We start from the raw sequence: 27,293 nt of genomic DNA, 5'->3' as shown, positions 1-27,293 counted from the left end.
ATTGTATTCAGGAATATTCTTAAAGCATTTTTAATGTAATTCTACAGCTTAGTTACTGTAAGAGTGTTTACATCCACGGGGAAGTGAGTAACCTGTGGCCCTCCTGATATTACTGGACTACAACTTCTACAAACCTTAACATACCTAGTAAGGAATAAGAGAAGCTTTAGACCCATTATTTCTAAAGCAGTGGTTCCCAACCTGTGGTCCTCCAGGTGTTTTGGACTTCAGATCCCACAATTCCTAACAGCTGGTAAGCTGGCTGGGATTTCTGGGAGTTGAAGTCCAAAACAACTGGAGGACCAAAGGTTGGGAACTACTGTTCTAGAGGGTCACAGGTTACCTATCCCTGGTCTAGGAAGATTTATGTAATACCTTGTAGGATATATCAACAATGGAGAAGTAAACTAATTAGTGTATAAGTATATAATATGCATAAAAAACTAATACACATACAGAATGTAATAACATAAGTATAGAATAAAAGATCTCATGCACAAGATCATGCAGTGTAATTTAGAGATAAAAATAATTATGAAAAGTACTGGAAAGATACATTTCAATACATAAGCAAGAGTGCATTTTGGACCTTAAACCATCTTCAGTATTTTCAAAGTAGTCCTTTTTCTGTAGAAAAAGTTACCATTCAAGATTAGTCTTTGGAAAATACTCCAGTAGTCTACTATATACCCAAGAATAAAAAATGTTGCCTGTCATTTGCTCTATAACTTGCCTATATACTTAACCATTTTGTATATTTGGAAGCTAGTTTTACTTTGTGAAGTCTGGGAATCCTCCAAAATCATCATCCTCAAGAGGAGAGATTCACCTTTCTAGTTGAGAAAGAGTCACACAAGGGAGAACTTCTTGTTGTTTAGATTCCCATATGGGGAAGAAGCAGGGTATAAATAAAATTCCACAGTTATGTTCCAGTCACTGTTTCCAATAGAAATGGCAAAAGGCAGATAGAAGACTTAACAGATAGTTGGAGGAACTGGTTGAGTTATTTTTGCCATAAAGTGGGAGGTATGTGAAACCCAACATGGATGTAAGTATTGAGTCAGGTCCTTCTGAGAAAGCAGGATGTCTTGGGAAAGGGGTGTGCATCACCCAGTGTCTCAAACTCAAATGGGCCTTGTTCAACAACGTTGTAATTCAGATGTTTTTCTAAATTCCAAATGCTTCTCTTTTTTATGTTTCTGAGTCATCTTTGGATTCTATATGGATATTTCAGTTACAAAACACAGCTCCATATGATGGTACATTTACCTTATCTCGTAGTTTCCGTTCCTTCCTTTCTTGCACCGTAGTCAAATAGTTCACTGCAGCGTACTCTAGTACCGAGAGGAAGACGAACACAAAACTGACCCAAAGGTAAATGTCCACGGCTTTAATGTAGGAAACCCGAGGCATGGAGGCATTGACACCCGTGATGATGGTAGACATTGTCAGCACTGTTGTTATCCCTGAGAAAATAAAATTAACCATTTGGAGAGAATCATGGTTATTGTGCACCCCACATAGAGAGGCAAGCTTTTCATTAAGAAAGTGACATGCTAGGTTGAGATACATTGATCCTCTTTGATGACTTCTGTCATCTTGCATGCTGTCACCTTTCTGTGATCAGCTTATCTGCTTCTGAACATTAAGCACTGGTTTGTGATAGATGGATAACTTGTGGTCCATGCAATTCTAAGACCATTTACCAGGAAGTAAATCTCACTGAACATAGGGACTTATTTCTAAGTAGACATCCATGGGGTTGCTCTATATCAGTGGTTCTCAACCTGTGGGTCCCCAGGTGTTTTGGCCTAAAACTCCCAGAAATCCCAGCCAGTTTACCAGCTGTTAGGATTTCTGGGAGTTGAAGGCCAAAACATCTGGGGACCCACAGGTTGAGAAACCACTGCTCTATATAGTTTCAGTCCTTATGGAAAAAATTGAAGGCATGTCTTATTAAACTTAGTGGATATAATATTGTGCTGCAAATGGTTTTCAGTTCCTCAAAAATAGGATGGAGTTCTAATTCTAATCCTTGTCACTTTCAGTAGTTTGAACCTTGCTTGTAAGCTGGGAGGGATCAAAGATGTGTTTGGCAAAGCTTTACACAATGGAGGATCCTGGCCATTATCATCTTTAACACAACCTTGTGCAACTTGGTGCTTTACGGGTGTGTTGGATGAAGTTCTGTTCCTCAGTCAGCATGCCTTAAAAAGCATTAGGCTCGGCCATACTGATATAGCGCTGTTAAAATAAGTGGTTATCTTCTTCCTTCCACTAACTCTTATAACCAGCTATAATTCCATTAAGAGGTAATGGACTATGGGTAAGTGAATGCCAGGAAAAGACATTACAGTTACATTTTCCTCTCAGAAAGGCTCTCTTTGACAACAATGACTACAAACGGAAAACAAATCAAATGCAGGAGATTTTATACTCCTCTACCTAAGGGAACTCTTGCAGGCACGGCTCTGCGGTCTATCCAAAAGGACACCCAAGACAGCATGACCATCAAAGTGGCAGGGAAATAGGTCTGGAGCAAGAAGAAGAAGATGTGTCGGCGCAAAGTGAAGTTGATGTAGAGGCGGTTGTACCAGCCTGAAAGAGAAAGAGTTATTAAGAGAGCTAATGCACAAGAATGATCAGTCATAAAACCACATGCAGAAATTGTAAATATTTATGAGAATAGTTTAATATAAAATATCTGGCAGCAGGAGCTTTTTTTTTTTTTTTAAGAAGGTGGGGGTGTTACTTATGCAGACATGGAATTAGCAGTATGGATTTCTATAGCAGTTATTTGCATCTGCTTGTGTGAATCTGATTATAACAATGCTGAGAATAATATCTGACAAAATCACAGGAGGATATCTCAGAGGTCACATTCTCACTCCATGCAACAATTAACAAAACTTATCATTGTGAAGCGGAATATGTACTGTTCTTGTAATTTTCATAGAGAAACAAACTAGTGATTATGTTTACAGAAAAATAGTGTTCTTGTTCTTTCCTTCCTTAAACATTGAAAAAAGTAAAAGAAAAGCAGAAATTACTCATACAACAGGGGCATTTCTGACATGAAACAATCAGGGCCAGCCAATACCTCCCAACAAAGGATTCCCCAGGCAGCAATCAGCCAGTCTTTGAAACTGCAAGACCATTAAATTCTAAGCAAAATGGCCATTTGCAACATTCATACCTGCCTCAAGCACACAAGAGTTTTTTCTCTCACCCTGGACATTCCACAGATATATAAACTTCACTTGCCTAGTTTCCAGCAGAACTCACAATCTCTGACATAGATGTAGGAGGTATGTCAGGAGAGAATACTTCTGGAACATGGACATTCAGCCCAGAAAACTCACAGCAACTCGGTGATTCTGGTCATGAAAGCTTTTGACAACAGATTGACCTGGCTAATTTGAGTTTCATTTCTTGTATCGTAATGCAGTTTTGGTAGTCTGTGAATCCTCCTGTGACTTCCTCTGGGATAGAAAACTGAATCCCAGACTTGCTAAAGCTGCCTGCCACTTGGTCAGAGGAAAGAGGTTTCTACACAATAAAATTGTCTTCTTGTACATAACAAGCTATGTAACTCTGCCCAAAGATACTTGGTTAAGGACATAAGCATACAATCCCAAGTTTGAGGTGTCGAAACACAAGCACATTTCATTTGCTCACTCCTGGCAGGACAAAGCAGGTCTTCTCAAGCTTCAAGGGAGTTTCTCAAAGCACAGATAAAACAGATCCCAACAAAGAAATCTGACAAGCATCCCACAAAACACTCACCTGTGCTACTGTAAAAGGCAAGCTTGGTGGTAGTGTGAAATTCTTGTATAAGAAACTGTGACAATGATATCCTCTCATCTGTTTTCAGGGAGTCATTCCCATTCTTCCAGTACAACATGAGATCATCTTCAGTATAGGCATCTACAAAAGGGTGGTAGACGTCTTAATTATGAGAGTATAAACAAACATCAGTCAGTACGAACAGCTTTATATACAGTAGAGTCTCACTTATCTAACCTTCGCTCATCCAACGTTCTGCATTATCCAACGCAGTCTGCCTCCTGCCCAGATCCACAGCTGTTTCAATGCATTGCGATGTTTTGGTGCTAAATTCGTAAATACAGTAATTACTACATAATATTACTGTATATTGAACTGCTTTTTCTGTCTGTTATAAAACACGATGTTTTGGTGCTTAATTTGTAAAATCATAACGTAATTAGATGTTTAATAGGTTTTTCCTTAATCCTTCCTTATTATCCAACATTATCGCTTATCCAACATCCTGCCAGTCCATTTATGTTGGATAAGCGAGACTCTACTGTACTTTTTATATTTTCAGCAATGAGCATCTGTTGGCATTTACAGAAAGATTTAAAGACCCTGCGATCAATATCCATAATATCAGTAATGGGTTGGAGCTGCAATAGGCAAAACCCTTGTGACCGCAGAACTGCTGACCTAAAGGTTGACGGTTTGAATCTGCGAGACGAGGTGAGCTCCCATCTGTCAGCTCCATGTGCGGACATGAGAGAAGCCTCCCAGAGGATGGTAACACATCTGGGTGTCCCCTGGGCATTGTCTCTGCAGATGGCCAATTCTCTCACACAAGAAGCGGCTTGCAGTTTCTCAAGCCGTTTCTAACATGATAAAAACAAGTAAAGGGTTGGGCAACAAGGATGATTAAGCAGCAGAGCTAGGAAAAAGTATTTTTCAGGCAATGCTCCAAACAAGCTAGCTATGCATTTCTTAGAAATGTAATTCTAAAACTGCATTTTCAACATTCTGCTGCCCCTTGTTTGCTTTCATGATCACACATGCTCTGGAAATGGCACTTAACTGTCCACTCCCATCCTCCATGTTGCATTGTCTGTGGCTGTGACACAGGTTTCACTGGATGGTTTTCACCTGGAAGGAAATTAGCTAAAGCTATGGGGAGATTGGGGGAGGGGAGCGAAGGAGGCAATTCTTCCGCTCCTCCTCTCTAATCTCTATCACCTTGTCCAATTTCATTGCAGGCAATGGCGGACCAGTGGGACCCATGTTACTCCCAGGGAGGACAGGGAGGTGGCATCGAACTGGGTTTAGTGCTGCTGGATGGCTGCGGGGGTGCCTGTCTAATCCATCCCTGGACTGATCCCCACTCAGCCATGCAACCCCACTGAGTGACATTGGACAAGTCTAAGAGAAAGCCAGTGGCAACCCTCTGATTAAATTTTGCCAATAAAACCTTATGATAAGGCTGCCATAATAGCCTCAGGCTTTCCCACTGGCTGGGGCACAGCAGAAGGCCACAATACAAGTGGCCCCAGTCACCTCCTCAAGAGACCACATGCCTTTTCTCATGCTTGTTGGGAAGGCAGCCAGTCAACAGCAAAGGGGATTGATACCAGCCTTATAGGCTTCAAAGTGATTGACCCAGAAGAGATATATATCTGTTCTTCCTAAACTCCCCCAGGATTCTGGCTTTGGCTGTTTGTGCACAGGAGGCATTTTTGTACTTTCAGAACTTCCCCAATCTGAGAACTTTTGGAACATTTTCCAAAAAAGAGCACTATTCATTACTTTAATGCTGGATTTGAGGTATCAGAAGCTGATCTTCTGTACAGTTCCTATTTACCGTACTTACAGCTCTCAATTTCGAGTGAGCAGGTTTGTGTATCGAGGGGAAAGCGACTGAAATCCATGTTACACATAGCTGTTACGGTAACCCTAGAAACAGAGCAAGTATATTTAAAACTCCTTCACATTATAAGATTAAAAGAGATAAATATAATAAAGGGGAGGAATAATGCATGATAGATACACGAAAAACTTTTTAATGTCTTAATATGATTTGATGCAATGGGCAATACAATCGTACTGTGTATGTTTGCAGATGCTTAATCTCACTACATTCATTCCCAGTTAAGGACACAGGACTCCTTCTTAAGTCTCCTGTCCTATACACATCGACTGGGGAGTAGCACTTACTCCTCAAAAGAATTTTCTTCATAAGTATGCATAGGATACGTGACTACAATCCTAAACATAAATAATGCCAATTGCTCATTAATTATTACTGTATACATGTGATTCATACAATGACAATTATTTTTTGTTTTGTTGTTGTTGTTGTTGTTGTTGCACATATTGGAAGTCTCTCCCAACTGCTTAATGACCAAAGGCTTCCACAAACTCTATTTACTTTTCAAATAGTGCAGCCCCCCCTTCCAAAAATAATGGTTTTCATGATGCCATTGAGCAAAGAGATTAATGGGATGGATCTAGATATTGGAAAAGATATCTGCAATGCACTCTTCATGGGGCTGCCTTTGAAGATGACTCGGATACTGCAGTTAGTGCAAAGGTTGGTGGCCAGATTACTAACTGGGGTTGGTTATAGGGAGCATACCATTCCCCTACTAAAGCAGCTCCACTGGCTGCCAACACGTTTCCAGGACACATTTCCAGGACCAATTAAGTCCAGGTTATTACCTATAAAGCCCTATACGTTTTGGATCCAACCTATCTTCGAGACCGCGTCTTCGTCTATGAAGCAGAATGGGCCCTAAGATCTGCCGGGGAGGCCCTCCTCTCCATTCCACCTTCATCTCAAACATGGTTGATGGGGATAAGAGAGAAGGCCTTCCCGGTGGTGGCTGCCTGGATTTGGAATGCCCTCCCTAAAGAGATTAGGGTCGCCCAATTTTCTGGAAACACCCGAACACATGGCTTTTTAAACAAACTTTTGACTGTATTTAGGGATTATGGACTTAATCATTATATTTTATGATTTCATGAGTGTTCACTTCTGCACTTTATTGGGAACTGATATTGTACACAGCCACAATTTTTGTAGCTTGCTGGGTTTTATAGTATTTTTCAAATTGATAGGGGTTTTATTGCTATTTTAAGTATAATTGGGTCAATTTTATTGTTATTAATTTTACCTTCCTGTATTTCACTGTATTTGTATTTTGTTTCACTATTGAGTGCTTTCTGTGAGCTACCCTGATTCCCTTTGGGGAGATAGTGGTGGGATACAAATAAAATTATTATTATTATTATTATTATTATTATTATTATTATTAAGAGTCGGATATGTCTCTACTCAATATCCTGCTCTCCATCAACATAGAAGTGGTCATGCTGAGGGGTGAGGCAGGCTCCACTGCTTAAAATATACATTGTGGTAGGACAAGTTGGGAGGTGTAATTGCAGGAATGTAAAGATATAGCTACATCTCCGTAGCCAAGTCTCCTGATGTAGGATTTTAGCCAAAGCATTAAAACATGGATCTACCTCCACAGAAAGAAGGGTCTCTTCCATCCACATGAGGTTTCTGATCCATTAGAAGAGGGTTTCCCGACCATGGTTCCCTAGAATCCTAGGGTTCCATGAGAGGTTGCCAGAGGCTCCATGAAAAATTATGACTGGGAATAAAACCCCACAAACTTTAGCTATAAAACCTTTTAGGCAGAGGTTTCCTGGGATCTGAACATTATTTCAAGGGGTATTCCCAGGTTAGAAAATCTAAGTTGGCCATAGACTTACGCTGGAGGACCTACTGATTTTTAGAGAGAACATATTACTCAAACCCATGAATAATCAGCCTGCAGGAAAAAAAGCATGCAAATGTGGAGGGCCAACTCTACTCCCTTTCACTGATGGAGGCTAAAAGAAGGCCATCTTCCCCTGAACCTATCTTCCACTTCCAGCAAACTAGCAATGAGATAGACAAGTAGGCTTGCATTGTAGAATAGTTAACATACAGTTGTGGTTAACATAAAAAAATGTAGGTGACTTGACCACGGACTTTGTAATAGGTATGCTGAATGGTTGTTTTAGCACCAGCTCAGAGCTTTAGGATGTAACTGTAAAGGACGTTGTAAAGGATTAAAGTCATTGTTGGGAGGTGTGAAAGTTATATTTCCATTGACAACATTATGAGAAATAGAAAGCCCAGTCTGTGCTTCTTTATCTTTCCAAGTCCCACAGTCACTTGAAGCCATGTCTTCAGTAGACTGTGGATCAGGATTTTATTTCTTTATGAAACAAATGCCTTCTTTGACTGCCTCTTGATTAAACTGGGTCCAAGCCAATACATTATGAATGTTGGCTCTTCATTCTTACTAAGCCGGAAACAGCAAATTACTGATCTGGAAACAGTATCAACAAAACATTCTCTGAGTCATCATTCTCAGAAATGCAGTGGCATTTTTCCTTAGTAAGACTTGTTTGCTTGGTTGAGACTCTAATTCATTGAATGATTGAGCTGGAAACAGAGTAATAGAAGCATCGAGCTGGAAGAGTGCTCTGGTGCATCATCATCATCATCATCATTATTATTATTATTATTATTATTATTCTGACACATAAACACAGTATGACACAGCAAACGAGATATATATGCTGGTTTTGGAACACAAAATCACAAGTCAAACACTTCCCAAGCGTTTAGGACTGTGTGATGTATTTTCAAACGATGTGCGCAGATCCAAGTAAGGTGGCCTTTTGCAGTAGTTGTAGTAGTAGTTGTTGTTGTTAATAATTATATTTTTGGCATAAAATAAGAATTACAGCTTCAACTGTATTCTAATCGGTTTTAATGAGTCTGGTCAACTCCATCTTGACAATAGTTGATATCTCCCCATGGCCTGTAATGTTCACAGATATGTAGCTTAATAATAAAATAAAACTTTATTTATATACTGCTCTATCTCCCTGAGGGTTTGGCACCCAGAACTGTCAGTGTTGGGTTGCTCTGCTATGGCCATCACCACAGGTTAAGCATTTTGCAGCACCTTACAGCTCATCCCTAGCTGGCCTATGAATTGTTATGCAGCCTTGCACTTCATTCCTATGCCCTCATCCCATGGTTACAGCTCTGTACTTATTCCCATTCCCTGGCCCTATTGTTTACAGCCTGGGCATGTTTACATTAGCTATCACCTTTGATGGATAAGCGCTGTTTTATTCTGAGTTTTATGCTGTTGTTATATGCTTCTGTGTTTTATTCAATTGTATTTTATATTGTGTTTTATTTCATATTTTGCTTTTAGGCACCTTGTGCCTTGTGTAAACTGCCATCTATTATTCACTTGTTCTCCCAAGTGGAGCAAGAGCAAGAAGAAACAGCAACATCTGTGTTCTGGGACACAGTAAAAATGGCGTTTATTTGGAAAAAGAAAAAAAAGTAGGAAGCCAAAACAATGGCAAAAGTGGAGGATTCCTATGAGTTTCATTTTACCTCAAGCTGTAAAGCACTTTCCCATCTGGCTGGACGCGCAGCATGACGTTATCTGTGGTGGTGTCATGGATAAAGGAGCGTTTGGAATGGACAAAGAACATGTCAGGCACCCAGATCTTTTTCACAAGCCTGCCATCAAAGGTCATACTTTGGTTGTTGGTACTTGGGAAGGATAATCTCTCGTCTTTCCAATAATGTCTGAGATAGAGTGTCATCGTGAAATCCTGATGTAAAGCAAAAAGGGAACATTTCATTCACATTAGCATTATTTTCATTGAATATGATTTAATTTAGTAAAAAGCACTGCTTAATCCCATGGAACAAACCATAGGATACAACGGACTGCTGATGGGTAGGCAATGAAACAGGACGGAAAACTTTTGATAGTTCCCATCCCACCTGTTTTTCAGTTGTAAAGATGGGTATAAAGTGTGATAAGAGGTATGGGCTCTTAACACAATTTCTGGCCCATGTTCAGACTTCCCTCCTTTCAGGACACTTACCATAGAATCATAGAATCAAAGAGTTGGAAGAGACCTCATGGGCCATCCAGTCCAACCCCCTGCCAAGAAGCAGGAATATTGCATTCAAATCACCCCTGACAAATGGCCATCCAGCCTCTGCTTAAAAGCTTCCAATGAAGGAGCCTCCACCACACTCCGGGGCAGAGAGTTCCACTGCTGAACGGCTCTCGCAGTCAGGAAGTTCTTCCTAATGTTCAGATGGAATCTCCTCTCTTGTAGTTTGAAGCCATTGTTCCACGTCCTAGTCTCCAAGGAAGCAGAAAACAAGCTTGCTCCCTCCTCCCTGTGGCTTCCTCTCACATATTTGTACATGGCTATCATATCTCCTCTCAGCCTTCTCTTCTTCAGGCTAAACATGCCAAGTTCCCTAAGCCGCTCCTCGTAGGGCTTGTTCTCTAGACCCTTGATCATTTTAGTCGCCCTCCTCTGGACACATTCCAGCTTGTCAATATCTCTCTTGAATTGTGGTGCCCAGAATTGGACACAATGTTCCAGATGTGGTCTAACCAAAGCAGAATAGAGGGGTAGCATCACTTCCTTAGATCTAGACACTATGCTCCTATTGATGCAGGCCAAAATCCCATTTCTGCCTCTTTTCATTTACAGAGGGCTATGCATGATGGCTGGAAGTAGTTTAACTCATGTGATGAGCTCCCTGCCTCTCCATGCTTGAAAAAAGGCTGAAGTGTCCTACAACTGGGAAATTTCGCAACGTGATAAGGTCGATAGTGAGCTAGTTGCCTACAGCAGCGAAGGCTAGGTATTACATAGGCGGGGAACTTTCCAGATGTTCCTTACGAACTCTGCTGCCTCCCCTGCTGCTCTACCTTTGAGATGTATATTCCACACATACTCTTCTAGGTTGCTTCCAATATGATGTAGGGCAGCGGTTCCCAAACTTATGTTCCATGGAATCCTAGGGTTCCCCAAAAGAATCATGGGAGTTTCACTAACAATCTTTAAAATCTTTTTTTACACTTTTTAAAAAGCCAGTGCCAGAGTATGAAGCTCTTATTGAAATTCAGTGTAGTTCTGCTTTATAAATGGAAGGTGAATCTCTTCATTTCCAAACCAAATACCCAGGCAATAGGGAGTAGATGAAAGCAAGAAGAACTTTGTGGGTTCACAATGCTTAGGGACAGAGTTGGGGTTCCTTGAGAAAATCAGTAACACAGTTGGTCTTCTGAAGGTTTCCATGTCCGAAAAAGTTTGGGAACTGCTGATACAGGGAACCATATCATGCCCCATACTGAAGTAATTATTCATCTGCCAGTCCTACTGATCTCTGTTTATATATTGGGAAAGAGGGTGCCATTTTCTTCTTTATCTCAGATAAGAAATTATTTCGGGAAGAACCTAATTACAAACAATTGAGATGACTTTGCACAAAATGCAGTTTGGAAGAGGGATTGTACAAGTAAGACAGCACAGTATGGACATGGTAAAAGTGTTCACTCCCAGCCCCCATTGTAGTTAAAGATCTGCTAAAGGAAAAGCCACTGAACTCCTGGACTTGATTTGAAACTAAGGTAAGTACATATTCTTTGTAAATGTTTAATTTATAAAGAAATATCTAAACAAATCCTTAACAGTGGACAACATTTCTTTTGAAAATGCTAGAAGACACCTCAAAACATAGAAATCAATAACTATTAAAACTGTTGCCATTCAATCAGTTAACAGACACAATTGTCTTTAAATGCATTTTCTTTGCTGTTGCAGCATACTAGATATTTGAGAATAGGTATATGTATTAGGAATACAGTTTATCATGTAGTTGTGCTCTAGCAAGCTGTCAAAATGCTTTCTAAAAAGTATTTTCTGAAAAAAAAGTTTCTTTAAAAAAAGTGTTTTATTTTAAAACACACTATCTGCCAACCACATCTTTAACTATTAATGCAAAAAGCTTTTCAGGCCTCTTCCTTTTCACTAATTTGTAAGTGAAGAGTACATATTCCACCATCTCAAGTCAGGACTTAAAAGATCCATATTATGCACATTATTTAATGTATGTTTGTTATTGATTTGTATTCTGATTATACCAATTCAATGTTCACTTGTTGTTGAAGAGTGACAATGTTGCATTTATGTTTACCACTATTTTAAAGTAAGCAGTCTTCTGAGAGGACAAATATCATAAAGTGTACAGTTCTGGAACCGGGACAGAGACACACAAGCTCAAATCCTTGTATGGTCACAGAATTTGCCACATTATCTTAGGTTATCACTATCTCACAACGGGGTTGATGTGATATTTAATGACAGGATAGGAACTATGTAAGTGACTGTGTATATTTCTCATTTGGTAACAGCAACAACCTTTCATTACGCGCAGGCACTTCTAATACTACTGTATTGTTATCAGATAACTAGGGCCAGAATTCATTTAGTTACAAATCATTACCTAGATTTACATATTCATGACTGGTCCATTTTCACAATCAGTATGTATTTCCTAGTTTAGGGAATGCATAGGGATTGTGAAAGTTCCCTAGTTTCTATTTAGTGAGTAGCAGCTGCTAGGAGTGATGGGTGCTTGGCATGGCATCAGATTTTCATTTTTTCCATTGATTTGGAAGAAACTGATATTCCTACTGCCCATTGCTCAAGCAATGGGCAGTAGGAATATCAGTTTCTTCCAAATCAATGTCCTCTCCTTCTGGCTGTCGCAATGGAGATCCATCACACGAAGGGGTAGAACCATCCGTCAACTGCTTCTCAATTTACAGGGGGACAGATCCCTATTGATCACAGCATTTGCTGCCTCATAAGTGAGGGCTGGGAGGGATTGATCAGAAGACCCTCCCTAATTATACAGATTATACAACTATGATGGTTACATGTTCTTAACTGCTAGAGGTGAATTTCCCCGTGTTTTTAAAAAATTGTCATCAGTTTTCATACCGATGAGGAAAAGGTTTGGATCCATGAATATACCACAGGAAGGGTTGCCACCTCCTCTGACCCAGCTAGTAGAGCTGAAACTTGCTATGATTTATAATCTGTGGACAACTGTGGTTTCTGGCAATAATTGCATAATGCTTAATGACATGGCAATGGTTATTCCAAGCTCTCAGATGATGGCCTGGAAACCTCAGAGCGTGGGACAATCCTGAACTTTAACCTTAGTTATAGATCTACTGGTTTCAGGAAAATCAATGGTTCTCAACCTTTGGTCCTCCAAGTGTTTTGAAGTTCAACTCCCAGAAATCCCAGCCAGCTTAACAGCTGTTAGGAATTGTGGGAGCTGACTTCCAAAACATCTGGAGGACCAAAGGTTGGGAACCACTGAGGTAAATGGATATCTACATGTAATGTTAATTTTTGAGCAAACTCACACTAATTTGCAAACTGTTGTTTATTTGGTGCACCATTCAGCTTATTTGGTGGTCCATGCTCAGCTTGTCTATTTGTATTTGCTGTAGAATTTGAAGAGGCATGAATGGAGGGCAAAAGAGAGAAATTTGCCAAGAGGAGGGTGCGTCAAGCCAACCTTGACCGGGACTGCCGTCCACCTGGAAACCGATGCCCTCACTGCGGGAGAACATGCGGGTCAAGAATAGGACTCCACAGTCATCTACATACCCACCGACCTTAAGTCTTAACCAGTCAACGAGGGCTAGCCTAAGTAAGTGTCTATTTGTAAACAGACATTACAATACAGAAATTGTGAGCACTCTTTCCATGAAAAGCTGATTTCCTGAAGCACGTTGCCATTTAGCAAAGCAGAAAGCCACAAAACAATATGCTGCATTCATTTAATAGCATATAGTTTTATCCCAAAACATTAACGTACACTCTGAGAAGGAAACATCTGAATTGTCCTCCTGGCACTTACCATGTCAACTTCTGAAATACTATCCAAGCTTTCAACTTGTACATCTACTCCAACAGGAATTGCAGGGCCTATGGAAACAGAAGAACACAGTATTTAATCAATCAGACAGAATGTTCCAAAAAGAACAAGGTGTTGCAGAAGAAGGAATAGTTTGTGCTGGGACTCTGACAGAGAATTAGAAAGGACAATGTGAGTCCTAAGCACGGCTTAAGATTTTTCATTCACAGCAAGCAATATCCTTAAGGAGATCCCAAGCAGTCACAGCATGACAAATGACTACAGTGCTTCCTTGTCATGACCTGGCAAGAAGCAAGTAAATATTATTTGGCATTAAACTGAAGCAAAACATTACGGGTAAGATTACGATAATTGATTAAGATCCCTGCTCATTCAACCTATACTGGTTCACATACATGTCCACACTCTCGTCTATGTACGATGTGGACAAGAATGTGTGTGCTGTGAGAATTTGTAAAAGACTCCAAGATGTGGTGTCAGTCATGTGTCAGCAGCTGATTTGCTGAGTTTGCCAGGATCCAGAGTTCTGATTGGCTGCTGTCTCTGGCTTGCTGCTGGGACTAACGGTTTTAACTGCCATTCTCATTTTGGTCAATGAAGAGAGTGCTGGCTGACAACTAACTTGAAGCCTGATCATTTTAAGTCATGAGGCATATTTAAAGACTATTTAAAAGGATTATTTTATTCCCTCTGATCTCTGTGTCATCGCAAAGAGACTGCTATATATGTTACTATGTTTGAACTTTTGAACTGAAGTAAAGATACTGTTACTTGTTACACAAGCCTGAGTGACACTTTATTATACTGCAGGGCTTATTTTGATCAGAAACTGTGGTAAAGCTTTTGCTTATCTGCTTATTTACATTTACCAACCCCAACATGTGTGTATGCTTCTTCACAGGTTACATACAATGCACAGATTAATTTGACTCAGTAGCACATTAAGCTATCCCAAGCACTCAGAAATTGGTTTCACTTTAATTGAGATTCCCTTATCTTTTTCTGTCGGAGCCTGGCAGAACGCTGAAGCCGCTGTTTGGCTTGTCTGTTTTGACTAATCTCCTGCCGTCTATCTATTTGCTCATTAACTTCTGCAGGTGCGGAGTTGTTTTCAAGCCCCAAATCCTGGGAACTCTCTGGTAGCAATTTAGGGAGTACACTATCATCCCCACACCCTTCAGGGACATTCTCATGGGAAACTACACTTTGAACAGGGATCTCCTGGTCATTCTCTGCATCAATATCATTGAACAAACCATTGCCATATTAAACTCATTGACATTACTCCCCACATCCAAAGCATCCTGATCCTGAAACACAATCACAGGCTGAGCTCCAACAATGACTTCCAACAAAATATTGTTTCCACTGATGGGGCAGAAACATGATGTAAATGCTTTTAAATCCTAACAGCCAGGGTTGTTTATTTAGAACAGTGGTATCAAACTCATTTTCATCAAGGGCCACACCAGTCTTATTATTACCTCCAAAGAGCTGTTGAATGCATGTGTGGATAATCATGGATACAGAGGGCCAATTATATATATTTTTATCTAGTGGCCAGTGCTCTTTAGTTTTACACAATTCAGGTCTCTGGATATTATTAAACAACAACCCCTTTCACTTTTGATTATCTGCCATGTGTACTGAAGATAATGAGAATTGCAACCCAACATCACTTGTGTCTCTGAGGTTAGGGAAAGGTTAAAGGACATTTTAAAGTCAGACATCATACCCACAAGCCTTGTATCTAAATTCAAATCCCACTATCCTTACTAAACAGAACAAACTGCAACCTTTCGGAAGTTATGGTACCACAGCTCCCATCTGCTCTAGACATATCTAATGATGAGGAATACAGGAGTTGTAGTCCAGCATCTGGAAGGCCACATAAAATGACATAGCAGGTTAAATGTGGCCCACAGGTGTTGAGTTTGAAACATGTGATTTCACTCAGTCAGCCCAGAAGCTCCACTATCTGGAGCCCACGGAGACCTCATCAGACAAATTGCCCATCATACAATTGTCCTACTCTGCTTGTACCACGACGTCAAACTACTTCCGGTGGGGATCTGTGGTGCAAGTAGAATAGAACTGTCATATACCACCACTGCAGCAACATGGGAGGCTTCCTGTGTTGCATAGCCAACAATACGGAGAAGCCCGGCAGCGAGCACTTCCCCTGTGGGATAGAGTAAGGGAGAAGCCAGTCAATGCAGGTTGTGGGACGACAGGCTCCCCGTGCCGGGTAATCATAGGTAATGTGATGAGGTCATATGAGAAAAGCGAGGAAGGAAAGAAAGAGAGTGTCACCAGAAGAGGAGACAGAGGATGTGCCTCAGATTTGGGAAGAAAAAATTACAAGAAAAGAAATTCCACCAAAACAGTCAAAAGAACTTTCTGACTGTAATAATGATTCAACAGTGGAACAGACTCTGGACTCTTCTTCTTTGAATTTTTATTTTTTACAGTGATTCCCAAGCTCTAATCTTCTAGATGTTTTGGACCTTGCTTCCAGAATCTCTGACAATTGCCCAGTGTGGGTGCGGTTGCTGGAAAATGAAGTTCAAAACACCTGGAGAATTACAGTTTGAGAAATCACTGAGTTAGATGGTAATCTTTCAGAATGACCATTTATTTATTTATTTACAGTATTTATATTCCGCCCTTTTCACCTCGCAGGGGACTCACAATACAAGGTAAAAATTCAATGCCATAGACATACAACATATATAGACAGACACAGAGGCAATTTGACATTCCTGCTTTCCGGCTTCATGAGAGTATGCTCGATTCCAGCCACAGGGGGAGCTGTCATTTCACCATCCACTTGGGACACCGAGTCCTTGATGGAGTACTTCCTCATTCTTACGCACACTGCTGGAAGATTTTATGGTGTCATAAATTAGTTAAATTATAGCCTCCCTGTATAAAGTGGTACCTAAATTTCCTACTTGACAGATGCAACTGTCTTTCGGGCTGCATAGCAAGCTAGACTATTCATGGTTGGGAGCTTACTCTGACTGGCTTTGAACTCATGATCTCTTGGTCAGTAGTGATTTAATGCAGCTGGATACTAACTCCTGGAAATAGTCCATCAACTCTGCCTCCAAAAAATCCTGCAAATCTCTTGGGAAGGCAGGTGGACAAATGTCAGCGTGCTGGAAGAAGCAAAGACAACCAGCATTGAAGCGATGCTCCTCTGCCATCAACTCCGCTGGACCAGCCACCTTGTCCAGATGCCTGACCACCGTCTCCCAAAGCAGTTGCTCTACTCCAAACTCAAGAACAGAAAATGGAATGTTGGTGGATAGGAAAAGAGATTTAAAGATGGGCTCAAAGCCAACCTCAAAAACTGTGGCATAGACACTGAGAACTGGAAAGGCCTGGCCCTTGAGCGCTCTAACTGAAGGTCAGCTGTGACCAGCAGTGCTGGGAAATGAAGTTCAAAACACCTGGAGAATTACAGTTTGAGAAATTAGAAGAAGGCATGAGTGGAGGGCGAAAGGGAGAAACATACCAAGAGAAAGGCACGTCAAGCCAACCCTGACTGGGACCACCTTCCCTCTGGAAACCGATGTCCTCACTGTGGGAGAACATGTGGATCAAGAATAGGGCTCCACAGCCACCCACTGCCAACACACTATATCTGGACGACCATCATCCTTGAGCTACAAGGGATCGCCTAAATAAGTAAGTAAAAGTAACTCCTATTTTTTCTTCTTCTTAATAATAATAAAAATAATAGTACTTTATTTATATTCCGCCCTATCTCCCCGAGGGAACTCAGGGCAGATTCTTCTGCAGCATTGTTGCTATGTCTCTAGCTGCGCCATTTATTTCTTCTCATCAGAAAGTTTAAAATGCTAGATTTCCAGTTCCGGTAAGGATGATCTTTTTGAAGTGCTTACACAGATCCTTCAAATGGAGTTAACTACAATTACAGAGCATGAAATTTACTAAAAGCATAAACATTGTTTCCTCTAATGAACAACACTGAAACTAAAATCCTTTTATACAGTTAACAGAATATATTTCTATCATGAATCCAATGCATTTAATAATAATGAACATCCTCCCCCCCCCCCCATCAAGGAGTATAATAGCAATTTGGACTGGAATGACCATCTGTCGGCCAGGAAAAGGTAGATAAATTACAATGTTCTTTAATCCACGGGGCACATAAGGAATCATATTTTCCTAATCCTCTGTTCTAAAAGCCTGGTTTCTAGTGAAAGCAAGAGACAACTGCAGTACTAGCAGTGAAACACTAACTCAAAGCTTTCTGAATATTCCTTCCGTTGAGAAATTTTCCTTCTGTAGGTCAGTGAAATGATGCATTAGTTGATTACATCTTAGATACCCACATCCACAGGGCACATGGCTGCGGTGAGGTAATGCCTCCGGAGGATTTTGCAGCTGCCTGCAGAGAAATATGCGCTGACCAGAGAGATTTCATTAGGAAAAGGTTAAGCTTAATGCCCTGAAATCTAATATTTATAGAAGGTATAGTAGTCTGCCTTGTTTTTCTCTGAGGAAAACTTTAGACAGGTTAACCTTGGTATCTTCCAAAGTACTCCATTCTTCAGGCACTGCTCCAGGGCAGTTTTGAAAGTTATTTTTTAAAAGAGTGAATACAGTGGACATGCTGAAACCATCCATCACTGAGCATCACCTTATCATTGCTTAGTTATAGGTGGCTTTTGTGGCGTAATGTAAAAATAAACCATGTGAAGTTCATGTTTGATCAGCATACACACACTGCCTTGCCAAAGAAAGAAAATATGCCATGCAGACGAACAATAAAGAACAAGTCATTTATTCTCCGTAGTTCAGAACAACATCACTACAATATGGTCAGTTGCATCAACTCACACAATGTCCTTTTATGGGATATTTAAAATTGTAATTCTTTGTCCATGTGGATAAAATCCTTCAGCAGCTCAATGAAGCGAGAGCACACTCCAAACTCTCTGCTTCTCTCTTTGCTGCTCCAAGCACCTGCATAGCTCAAGCCTGAACAAAAATGTAACATTATCCAAAAGTCCCAGGCTCAGCCTGCTCCCTGGGCACAGTCTGACCAATCAGCTTCATGCATCTTATTTTATAGTTGACACACACACACACTCACTGATTCCTTACATGTTCCAACAGCTTTCAGTATGTCTCTATGCTCATTATTCTTAAAAGTAATTTCTCAAGCTCTGCTCCTGTGTTTGGAAACCTTTCCTTTTTTGCATTATAATTCCTAAATGCTCCCAGCCAACATAGCCACTGCCTATGCTAGTTGGGGACTGTGAGAATTATAGTTTTTAAAAAGTGTGTCTTTCAATTTCTTTTTTATATATATACTAAAACCAATCTGATGACAAGTTGTTTTCTTTTTAGCAATGTGGGCATACCTGTGTTAAGGAAATGGATGCATTCTAGAGCCATACTTCTTTAATAGAAAAATCGAGACCAGAGGCAGAAGTAACATGGAAAGAATGGGAATAAGTTCCTGCACCACAAAAAAAAACCCAAGTTCAACATACTTCATGAATTTTTAAAATTCAAACCAATAATAACTAGGTTGGGTAAGCCTAGAATCCATGTTATAGATTTCTTTTGTCAGTCAGTATGATGTATTTTTAGAGATCAGCAGAGAGGAAAAGAAAACATCGACTGAAATGTATGTACCATACCTCCAAAACCAGGTCGCATGCTGAAGTCGTGGTCATCTATTCTCAGAAGCTGCTCTGATTTTGTTAGTGGTGATTTGGTGATATCAGGACTTCGTTTCAATATTGGACTGCATGGGGGATAAAAACCAACGAACAATCTGATAACCTGTAATACATTGTTCTTGTAAGGGGGTCATACAATATCATTCAGCGTTCCTAGGTCTCAGAGACAGGATCTTAATCCCATACTGTCCCAACAGTCAAATCCCAACAGTCAAATCTCAGGATTTCCCATTCAAATCCAGTATTTGAACTGGATTTTCCATTAGAGTCACTCAGTTCATTGAAATTATTTCCATTAGAGAAACTGAAGGTGAAGTAAGATTGGGACAGAGAGAAAAAGCTCTAGAACAAGAATGGCCAAACTTCGGCCCTCCAGGTGTTTTGGACTTCAACTCTCACAATTCTGAACAGCTGGTAGGCTGAAATTTGCCCATGCCTGCTCTAGAACGTATTGGAAAATCCCATTTGAAACATTCCTTCATAATGAAGATAAATGAACTCAAAATACATTTCAGCCCCTTTGGTTTGAGGCAAGCGTGGGAATCATCAGCCCTCAATGTATTCTTGAACTACAATTTCCAGCATATCTCACTATTGGCTATGCTGCCCAAGACAGCCATGAGCTGCATCCCAACCACATGAGGACTATACAATTTCTGCTTTAAGATACACAGCCAGCCCCCCACATTTGCAGGGTTGGTGGCACAGGACCCCTGCAAAAGCGGGGAAACTGTCACTCCTTTTTTACCTAAGGGAATATACCTCTAGGAATTTCTAGGTCCTCCAGTACAACTCTATGATCAACTTCTGCTGGAAAACTGACCATAGAATAATATGCCTAGAGAATCATTATCTCCAAGAACCTCATTATCTCCAAGAACCTCTAGGTCTTCTAGGAAAACTCTATAGTGGAAGTAGAATCATATTGGAGAACATAGAGATCCTGGAGAGAACATATTAATCAAATCTGTGAATCGTCAGATGTACAAAAGTAAGATCCGGAAAAGTCGAAAACCACCTGTAGTATCAATGGTAGCTAATGTTTCCAGTACAATTCAAAATACTGGTTGTGATCTATAAAGCCCTATGCCATTTACATCCAGCTATCTGACACATCTTATCTTCCTGTATGAGCCTTATTAGGCACAGAGATCCTCAAGGGGGGCTTAATTTCAACCCTACAACCTTCACAGGTACAACTGGAAGAAACATCAGAAAGAGCTTTCTCATTAGCTGCCCCCAGTCTCTGGAAAATCCTTGCTAGGCCCCTTCTACACTGTCAAATAAAATTCAGATTATCTGCTTTGAACTGGATTATATGGCAGTGTGGACTCATATAATCCAGTTCAAAGCAGAAAATGTGAGTTATCTGCTTTGGTAATCTGTATTATATGGAAGTGTAGAAAGGACCACAGAAATGCTTGAATGGTTCCCTCCTTGCTGTCCTTCCATCTACAGGTGAAAAGATGATGATGATGATGATGATGATGATGATGATGATGATGATGATGATGACGACAACGACAGCCTTTTAGAACTGAACATTTTTAAGGATAGGGTTTCTAAAAGAGTGCTGGCCTGTTTCAATTATACAATATTTTAACTGATTTTTAAAAATCACATTTAAGTGTGCATTCCACATTGTTTTAATAATTGTTAATACTGTACTTTTGCAGTCTATCTAGCTATGCTGAGAACAGATTGTTGGATGTGGGCCTGATGGCTCAGGCCCAACTGTGGATTTCACTGTGGTTGCTGGCTCTGTTGATAGGCACTGTTTGATATTTAGTCCTAAATATTCTTGCTCAAAGGTAATCCCTAGCAAATAGGCTTAAGGCTTCAGCCTAAGATGGCTGATTCAACCATTGCTGATAGCGGGAAACACCTATTGAAGGAAATGCTTATGGAGACAGCTCCAATATCAGGAGTTTTACATCCTAGACGGTCATTCTTTATTACAGGCAATTGCAGGAGGACAACAGGGTCTTTGTCTTTCTCTTATCACATGAAATTGATTCCCTCTGTTGCTGCTCTCCAAGTGGGACACAGCCTGGAAAGTATTTCTTTTACAAACACAAATGATTGATTAACAATCTTTTTCTGTAAAAGAAATGCCTTCCAATATCTCCGACTGAGAGCAGTAGAAAAGGAGCAACGCTGTGTGATAAGTCCAGAGCAAGGATGCTATTGTCCTGGTCTAATTATGATTTACCTGCCTGGTGTTATAAACTCAGGACCTCAACACATTAACATAAGGATTCGCCATGCATTGTGGCGAATCCAGAATCTGCTGCCCTGTGCCCTGCATCACCTGGCTTCCCTCTCACCCCATCTCATGGGGATGCGTGTCTGTTGTCTGGCTTTTCCCCATTATTGCCTATGCAACACAGGAAGCCTCTTGTGTTGCTGCAGCTGTGGCTTACCACACTCTTGCTTCGTCATGCTATTGTCCTGGTATAATTATGATTTGGCTGCCTTGTGTTATAAACTCAGGACCTCATCACATTAACAGCAGGATTTGCCATGCATTGTGACAAATCCAGAATCTGTTGACTCGCGTCCCGCATTGCCCGGCTTCCCCCTCACCCCATCTCATAGGGGGAAGCATCTGATGCCTGGCTCCTTCCCATTGTTGCCTATGCAACACGAGAAGCCTAAGGTGTTGCTGTGGCTTACCAAACCCCTACTTCACCATGTTATTCTCCTGGTATAATTATGATTTGCCTATCTCATGTTATAAACTCAGAACCCCATCACATTAACACCAGGATTTGTCATGCATTGTGGCAAATCTGGAATCTGTTGCCCCACGTTCTGCATCGCCTGGCTTCCCCCTCATCCCATTTAATGGGGGGAAGCATCTGCCGCCTGGCTTCTCCCCGCTGTTGCCTATGCAACATGGGAAACCTCCCGTGTTCCTGCAGTGGTGGCTTACTACACTCCTACTTCATCATGGAGCCTCGCATAGATTGACATTATAGGATGGGAGCTGGCAGGCTCCGTGCCGCAAGTGAAGTAGGAGTGTCATATGACAGGCAATTTTGCACGTATGATCAGACTGTCAAAAGTGGAAGAATACACCCACAATTTTAGTCTGAACTTTAAAGGAGCGATGTAAGCTATTGAGCCTATTTTGGCTTCTTTAAAATTCACTGGAAAGAGCTATGTTATAATTTTAGGTTTGATGCTTACAGAATTGATGCTGTGTATAGCTGTTGTTATGCCAACCCCCATAAACCTGTAATATATTGGGATAAAAGGCACAGTGTCTGTTCCTATGTGGTTTACAAGTCTCCAATGGGACACTATACAATGTTTCAACAGAAAAACACCACCTTTGACAAAAAGTATCATACTAAAAATCAGTGAAGATTGTTTGCTCAGTGGTTATTCTTGATCTGTGCTTATTTTGGTATGTACTGTTCTGGTTGCTCCCACAACTGATGGTAGACACTGGGCAACCAGGAATATTTGTCCTTGATGATGTGCAACTACCTGATGTGCAGCATGAAAAGATTTCTTTTTAATCAGACACAGCTCTTAAGTATATATGTAGTTCTTCCATGAAAGAGTGCCTAAGTGAGTGGTTCTCAACCTGTGGTTTGCCAGGTGTTCTTGTCTACAATTCCAAGGAATCCCAGCCAGTTTACCAGCTGTTAGGATTACTGGAGTTTGAAGGCCAAAACATCTGGCAACTCACAGATTGAGAATCACTGGTCTAATTGGTTACCTGGTGACTGACTTATTGGTAGCTGCTCCCAGGTGATGCCTTTTTGGACCCCCCTTTTAAACAGAAGGTGAGCATGAAGGGACGTCTAGTCATTTCCTGTTATTTCAAAAGTCCCACCATGGTCTATAATGGCTGAAGGTGGGACCTAAAAACATGACAAAAATGACCCAACATATCTTATAGTTGAGGAGCATTTTGATGCACAATGTTGATTTCTGTATGTGTGGGGGTAGTGCTGCTACAGTGTAAGAGCAATAAAATTATCTATTGGTGTCACAGACGTCAGTTGTATTTCAGGAAAAAAAGAAAATGGGACATAGGAATGGGCGCCATAATGCTTCATACCTGCCTTGCTTGTGTGATACTTCATGTGTTTCTCTTCTCTGTCTCTGAGGACGACTGTTGAAAAGAAAAGGCAAAGGAAGACTGTAAAATGTCAGAAATTTTGAGATAACTGAATTTTAAATTTTTCAAGCCGGCAGAAAACAAACACACACATTAGTAAAGTCCAGTATAAATGTTGGGGTGGTGGGATGCGGTGGGGGTGGGGGAGCTGCTAGGAGGATCTCATAATTGCTAGCTTTACCAAGTCCCACCTAGACTGTGATTTCAGTTTGTTGAGAACAGTTAAGGAAACAGAGAGGACCAAGCATCTCATCATGCTTTGGTAATGTGTTTATGTATGGCAGCAGGGAGACCCAGTATCAAAAATATTTGCATTGGCCAGTTATGTTCAAACTAATAACCTCATCACAAAGGGCACTTTTCAGCAGCATACACTGGCTCCACCCTACATCGCCCATGGAGCCCACCAGCTCCCATCAAATGAATCTGTTGGGGTTCTGTGGGTGATGTACAAAAGAGCCACCATATGCCACCGCTGCAGCAACACATGTTGCCATAGGAGGGCATGGTGGGAAGCCGCACAATCAATGCTCGCCCCAATGGGATCAGCTGGAACAGGAGCTGGGCAATGCGCAGTGTGGAGTTTTATGGCAGAATTGATTCAGAAGGGTTTTGCCTTGCTGTCCTCTGAGAGAGTGTGGCTTGTCCAAGGTCACCCAGTAAGTTTTCATGGCTAAGTGAAGATTCAAACCCTGTTTCCTCAGTATCTAGTTCAACACTCAAACCACTATACCATGCTGGCTATTGTTGTTATCATTATCAACAACATCATCCAGCAGCTCTTTTCATTGTGGACAAATTCCTTCTATAATTCTTCCTGGCAGTGACTGGTGGAGCTGAGTTAAGGTGCTCCTTCAAGCACAGCCCAAAGTCAAGTGATACTTTAAGGATTTACATATTTTACATGATTTCACATGATCATTTGATGGTTTAAATTAACAAATGGTTTCCATGTAATATCACATTTTGAGTTAATAACTAGTAAATGCCATTATAGTAATAATGGATTGTCCCCTCCTTTTCCCTGATCACATGGGCACCTTTGCTGATGTCAATACGCGGTGCCTGCAGCAGCCAGCAGCCATCTGGCAGTGGCGGCAGTGACAGGGGAGGTAAGGTGAACCAATTTCAGCCCATCTGAACCCATGTAGACTTCGCCCTGCTGCTGCCACGGGTCAGGCATAGAGTGTAAGTCTGCCACTCCAGAGTATTATTGTTGTGAACTGGCCTCAGATGAAGCAGCCAATGTAGATACGTCCTTACAAACATGTAGAGATAGATACAAAAGGTGGGGAGAAGGGGCAGTAAAAATTATATGGGTAAAGAAAAATTCTTAACTCCTCACAAATCTAAGTTAATGATCAAACAGCTCCAGAAAAAGTGAGTCATAATTTTAGATTATTCCATCCCCCCCTTTCTCCTTTGAAATTCTGTTTTCTCAGCCAAAATAGGGGGAAAAGTACAATTATTAATTGGCGAAATACGATATGTGTTTGGATGAAGAATTTCAGAGCAAGTAAATCAGTAGGCTTTGAAAAATCTGAGAGTCTGCTTTTGGTATTTATGCCAAGTAGATTAGCTTTCATTCTGTGTAAACAATGCAAACGGGCTGAAAAAGCATTTCTGATCCAAGTCTAGGCATGTTCATTGAAAATGCATTTCTGATCCAAGTCTAGGCATGTTCAAGACAAACCCAGGCTTCTTCCTGCCCCAAACTTAAACTTGGGATAGAGAAAATCAGATTAATATTTATTTCTTCCTCTCTCTAGTGTGCGTGTGTGTTTTTTTCCTTGTATTTTTGCTTATGGTGTCATGGCTGCTGACAGGTGCATTATGAGGAGTAGGAGAAATTTACTACTCAATCCTTCTTTTCTATTCCTACTTTTCCTGTTCAGAACTAAAATCAATTTTGTTTGTTTGTGCTGAAATTGATCAATATAAGGCTAGTGGCTCAAGTACTTCTACCTTTCTCTCTATCATTCAAATGCTGTTATCATCCATAACTTTGTTCACTAAAGCAAAACATAAGGCAGACTAATATCACAAATGAGTGCACGAATATTAACACTATTAGTGGAAGTGATGAGGACAATATTTCAATCATTTTCACCTTCATTCATTATTTAAAAGGCAGCCCTAACAAAGACTCAAAATCTAAAATACAGACATGCATACAAGGGAAGGAAGAAGCAATACTGTTGTTTAATGTGTTGTTGAAGGCTTTCATGGCCAGAATCACTGGGTTGCTGTGAGTTTTTTGGATTGCATGGCCATTTTCCAGAAGCATTATCTCCTGACATTTTGCCCACATCTATGGCAGCCATCCTCAAAAAACAGCTGTCATTTTTGTTATATTTATATCCCACTTTCTCCCCGAAACTGTGTCTCAAAAGCAGCTCGTGATTTTAAAGGACAATATAATTAAAACATACAAATAGAATAGAATAAAATAGAATGATATTACCTAAATTACTGAAACAATCCACATCACAGTAAAAGAAGAAAATGCAATTTAAACACATAAAAGGTTCTTTAAAACTGTACAGTCAAAACAACACAGTGCTCCTTAGCCCATTCTTTAAAAACTTTCAGTTTTGAAAGCCTGCCTAAATAAAAAGGTTGTAGCCTGGTGGAGGAAGGAGAATAGGAAGGAAGATCCTGAGCTGAGGGGCAACCACTGAGAAGGCCCTCTCTTTCATTCCCGCTAACTTTACACATGAAAGGAGTGGGACTGAGAGAAGGACCTTTTTCTGAGGATAACAGGGAGATACCATCTGCCAAATATCCTGGAGTTGAGCTGTATAGGGATTTATAGGTCATAATCAGCACTTTGAATAGTCTCCAGAAACAAACTGGCAGTTGGTAAAGCTGTTTCAGTTGAGATGTAATTTAAGACCTCATCACAGGAGGTTGTAGGACAATTTCTACATGGAGCCAGGATGGAGCCACACAGAGTCTATCACATGACACAGGATGCTTCCCAGGTTCTCATTGAATAGAATGGGGAAAGTGTGCAGGGAAGCTGGGCAGTGATGCTTCCCCCCCCCCCCCGGGGATGGGGAAGGGGACAAAGCGGGTGATGCAGGGCAATGGATGCCCATCCTGTCCACCAGATTTGCCCCACTGCACAACAAATGCCCCCACTGTCCCCTGGATTCAGGACCTTAATGTGATGAGATCCATGGTCTCCGTAACCTACTCCAATGAATTAAGTAAAGGTAAAGGTTTTCCCCTAACATTAAGTCCAGTTGTGTCTGACTCTGAGAGTTGGTGCTCATCTCCACTTCTAAGGCAAAGAGCCGGCATTGCCCATAGATACCTCCAAGGTCATGTGGCCGGCATGACTGCATGGAGCGCCGTTACCTTCCCGTCGGAGGGTACCGATTGATTTGCATGTTTTCGAACTGCTAGGTTGGCAGAAACTGGGGCTGACAGCAGAAGCTCATGCCGCTTCCCGGATTTGAACCTGCGACTTTTTGGTCAACATGCTCAGCAGCTCAGTGGTTCAACCCACTGCACCACTGGGGGCTCCCACTCCAATGAATTATACATCAAAAATACGAAAATTAATGGAATACAAAGCAAAGTGAACTGATGAATGCATATAATAGAAATATATAAGATTATGAAGCACTTTGCTTGAAGTGTATTGAGAATTGGGTGTTTATAATGAATTTTTGAAGATTCCATTCTGCCCAAATGTACACCAAGAACTGTGACCCATGTAGGACCAACCTCTCTTGGCTCTTGGACTGATATGATGACTTCTTTCAAACCCAGTGTGCTTTTTCACATTTGCTGAATTCCAGAGATT

The 27,293-nt window shown here is 40.9% G+C and overlaps 1 protein-coding gene across 1 annotated transcript in view; it reads right to left on the bottom strand.

Annotated features, from left to right (window-relative positions):
• Window positions 1-27,293, bottom strand: part of LOC132760792 (gamma-aminobutyric acid receptor subunit rho-1) — a 49,344-nt gene that overhangs the window by 857 nt on the left and 21,194 nt on the right. The window contains exons 2-9 of the mRNA XM_060753020.2: window positions 23,420-23,473; window positions 19,303-19,409; window positions 13,601-13,668; window positions 9,239-9,462; window positions 5,636-5,718; window positions 3,787-3,927; window positions 2,446-2,598; window positions 1,270-1,466 (exon numbers count right to left, since the gene is read on the bottom strand). Of these exons, the coding sequence (XP_060609003.1) occupies window positions 1,270-1,466; window positions 2,446-2,598; window positions 3,787-3,927; window positions 5,636-5,718; window positions 9,239-9,462; window positions 13,601-13,668; window positions 19,303-19,409; window positions 23,420-23,473 (1,027 nt within the window). The remainder of the gene's footprint in view (window positions 1-1,269; window positions 1,467-2,445; window positions 2,599-3,786; window positions 3,928-5,635; window positions 5,719-9,238; window positions 9,463-13,600; window positions 13,669-19,302; window positions 19,410-23,419; window positions 23,474-27,293) is intronic.

Source organism: Anolis sagrei, chromosome 1 (genome assembly GCF_037176765.1).
Source record: "Anolis sagrei isolate rAnoSag1 chromosome 1, rAnoSag1.mat, whole genome shotgun sequence".
NCBI classification, from domain to species: Eukaryota; Metazoa; Chordata; class Lepidosauria; order Squamata; family Dactyloidae; genus Anolis; species Anolis sagrei.
This window is presented reverse-complemented; position numbering and strand designations above follow the sequence as displayed.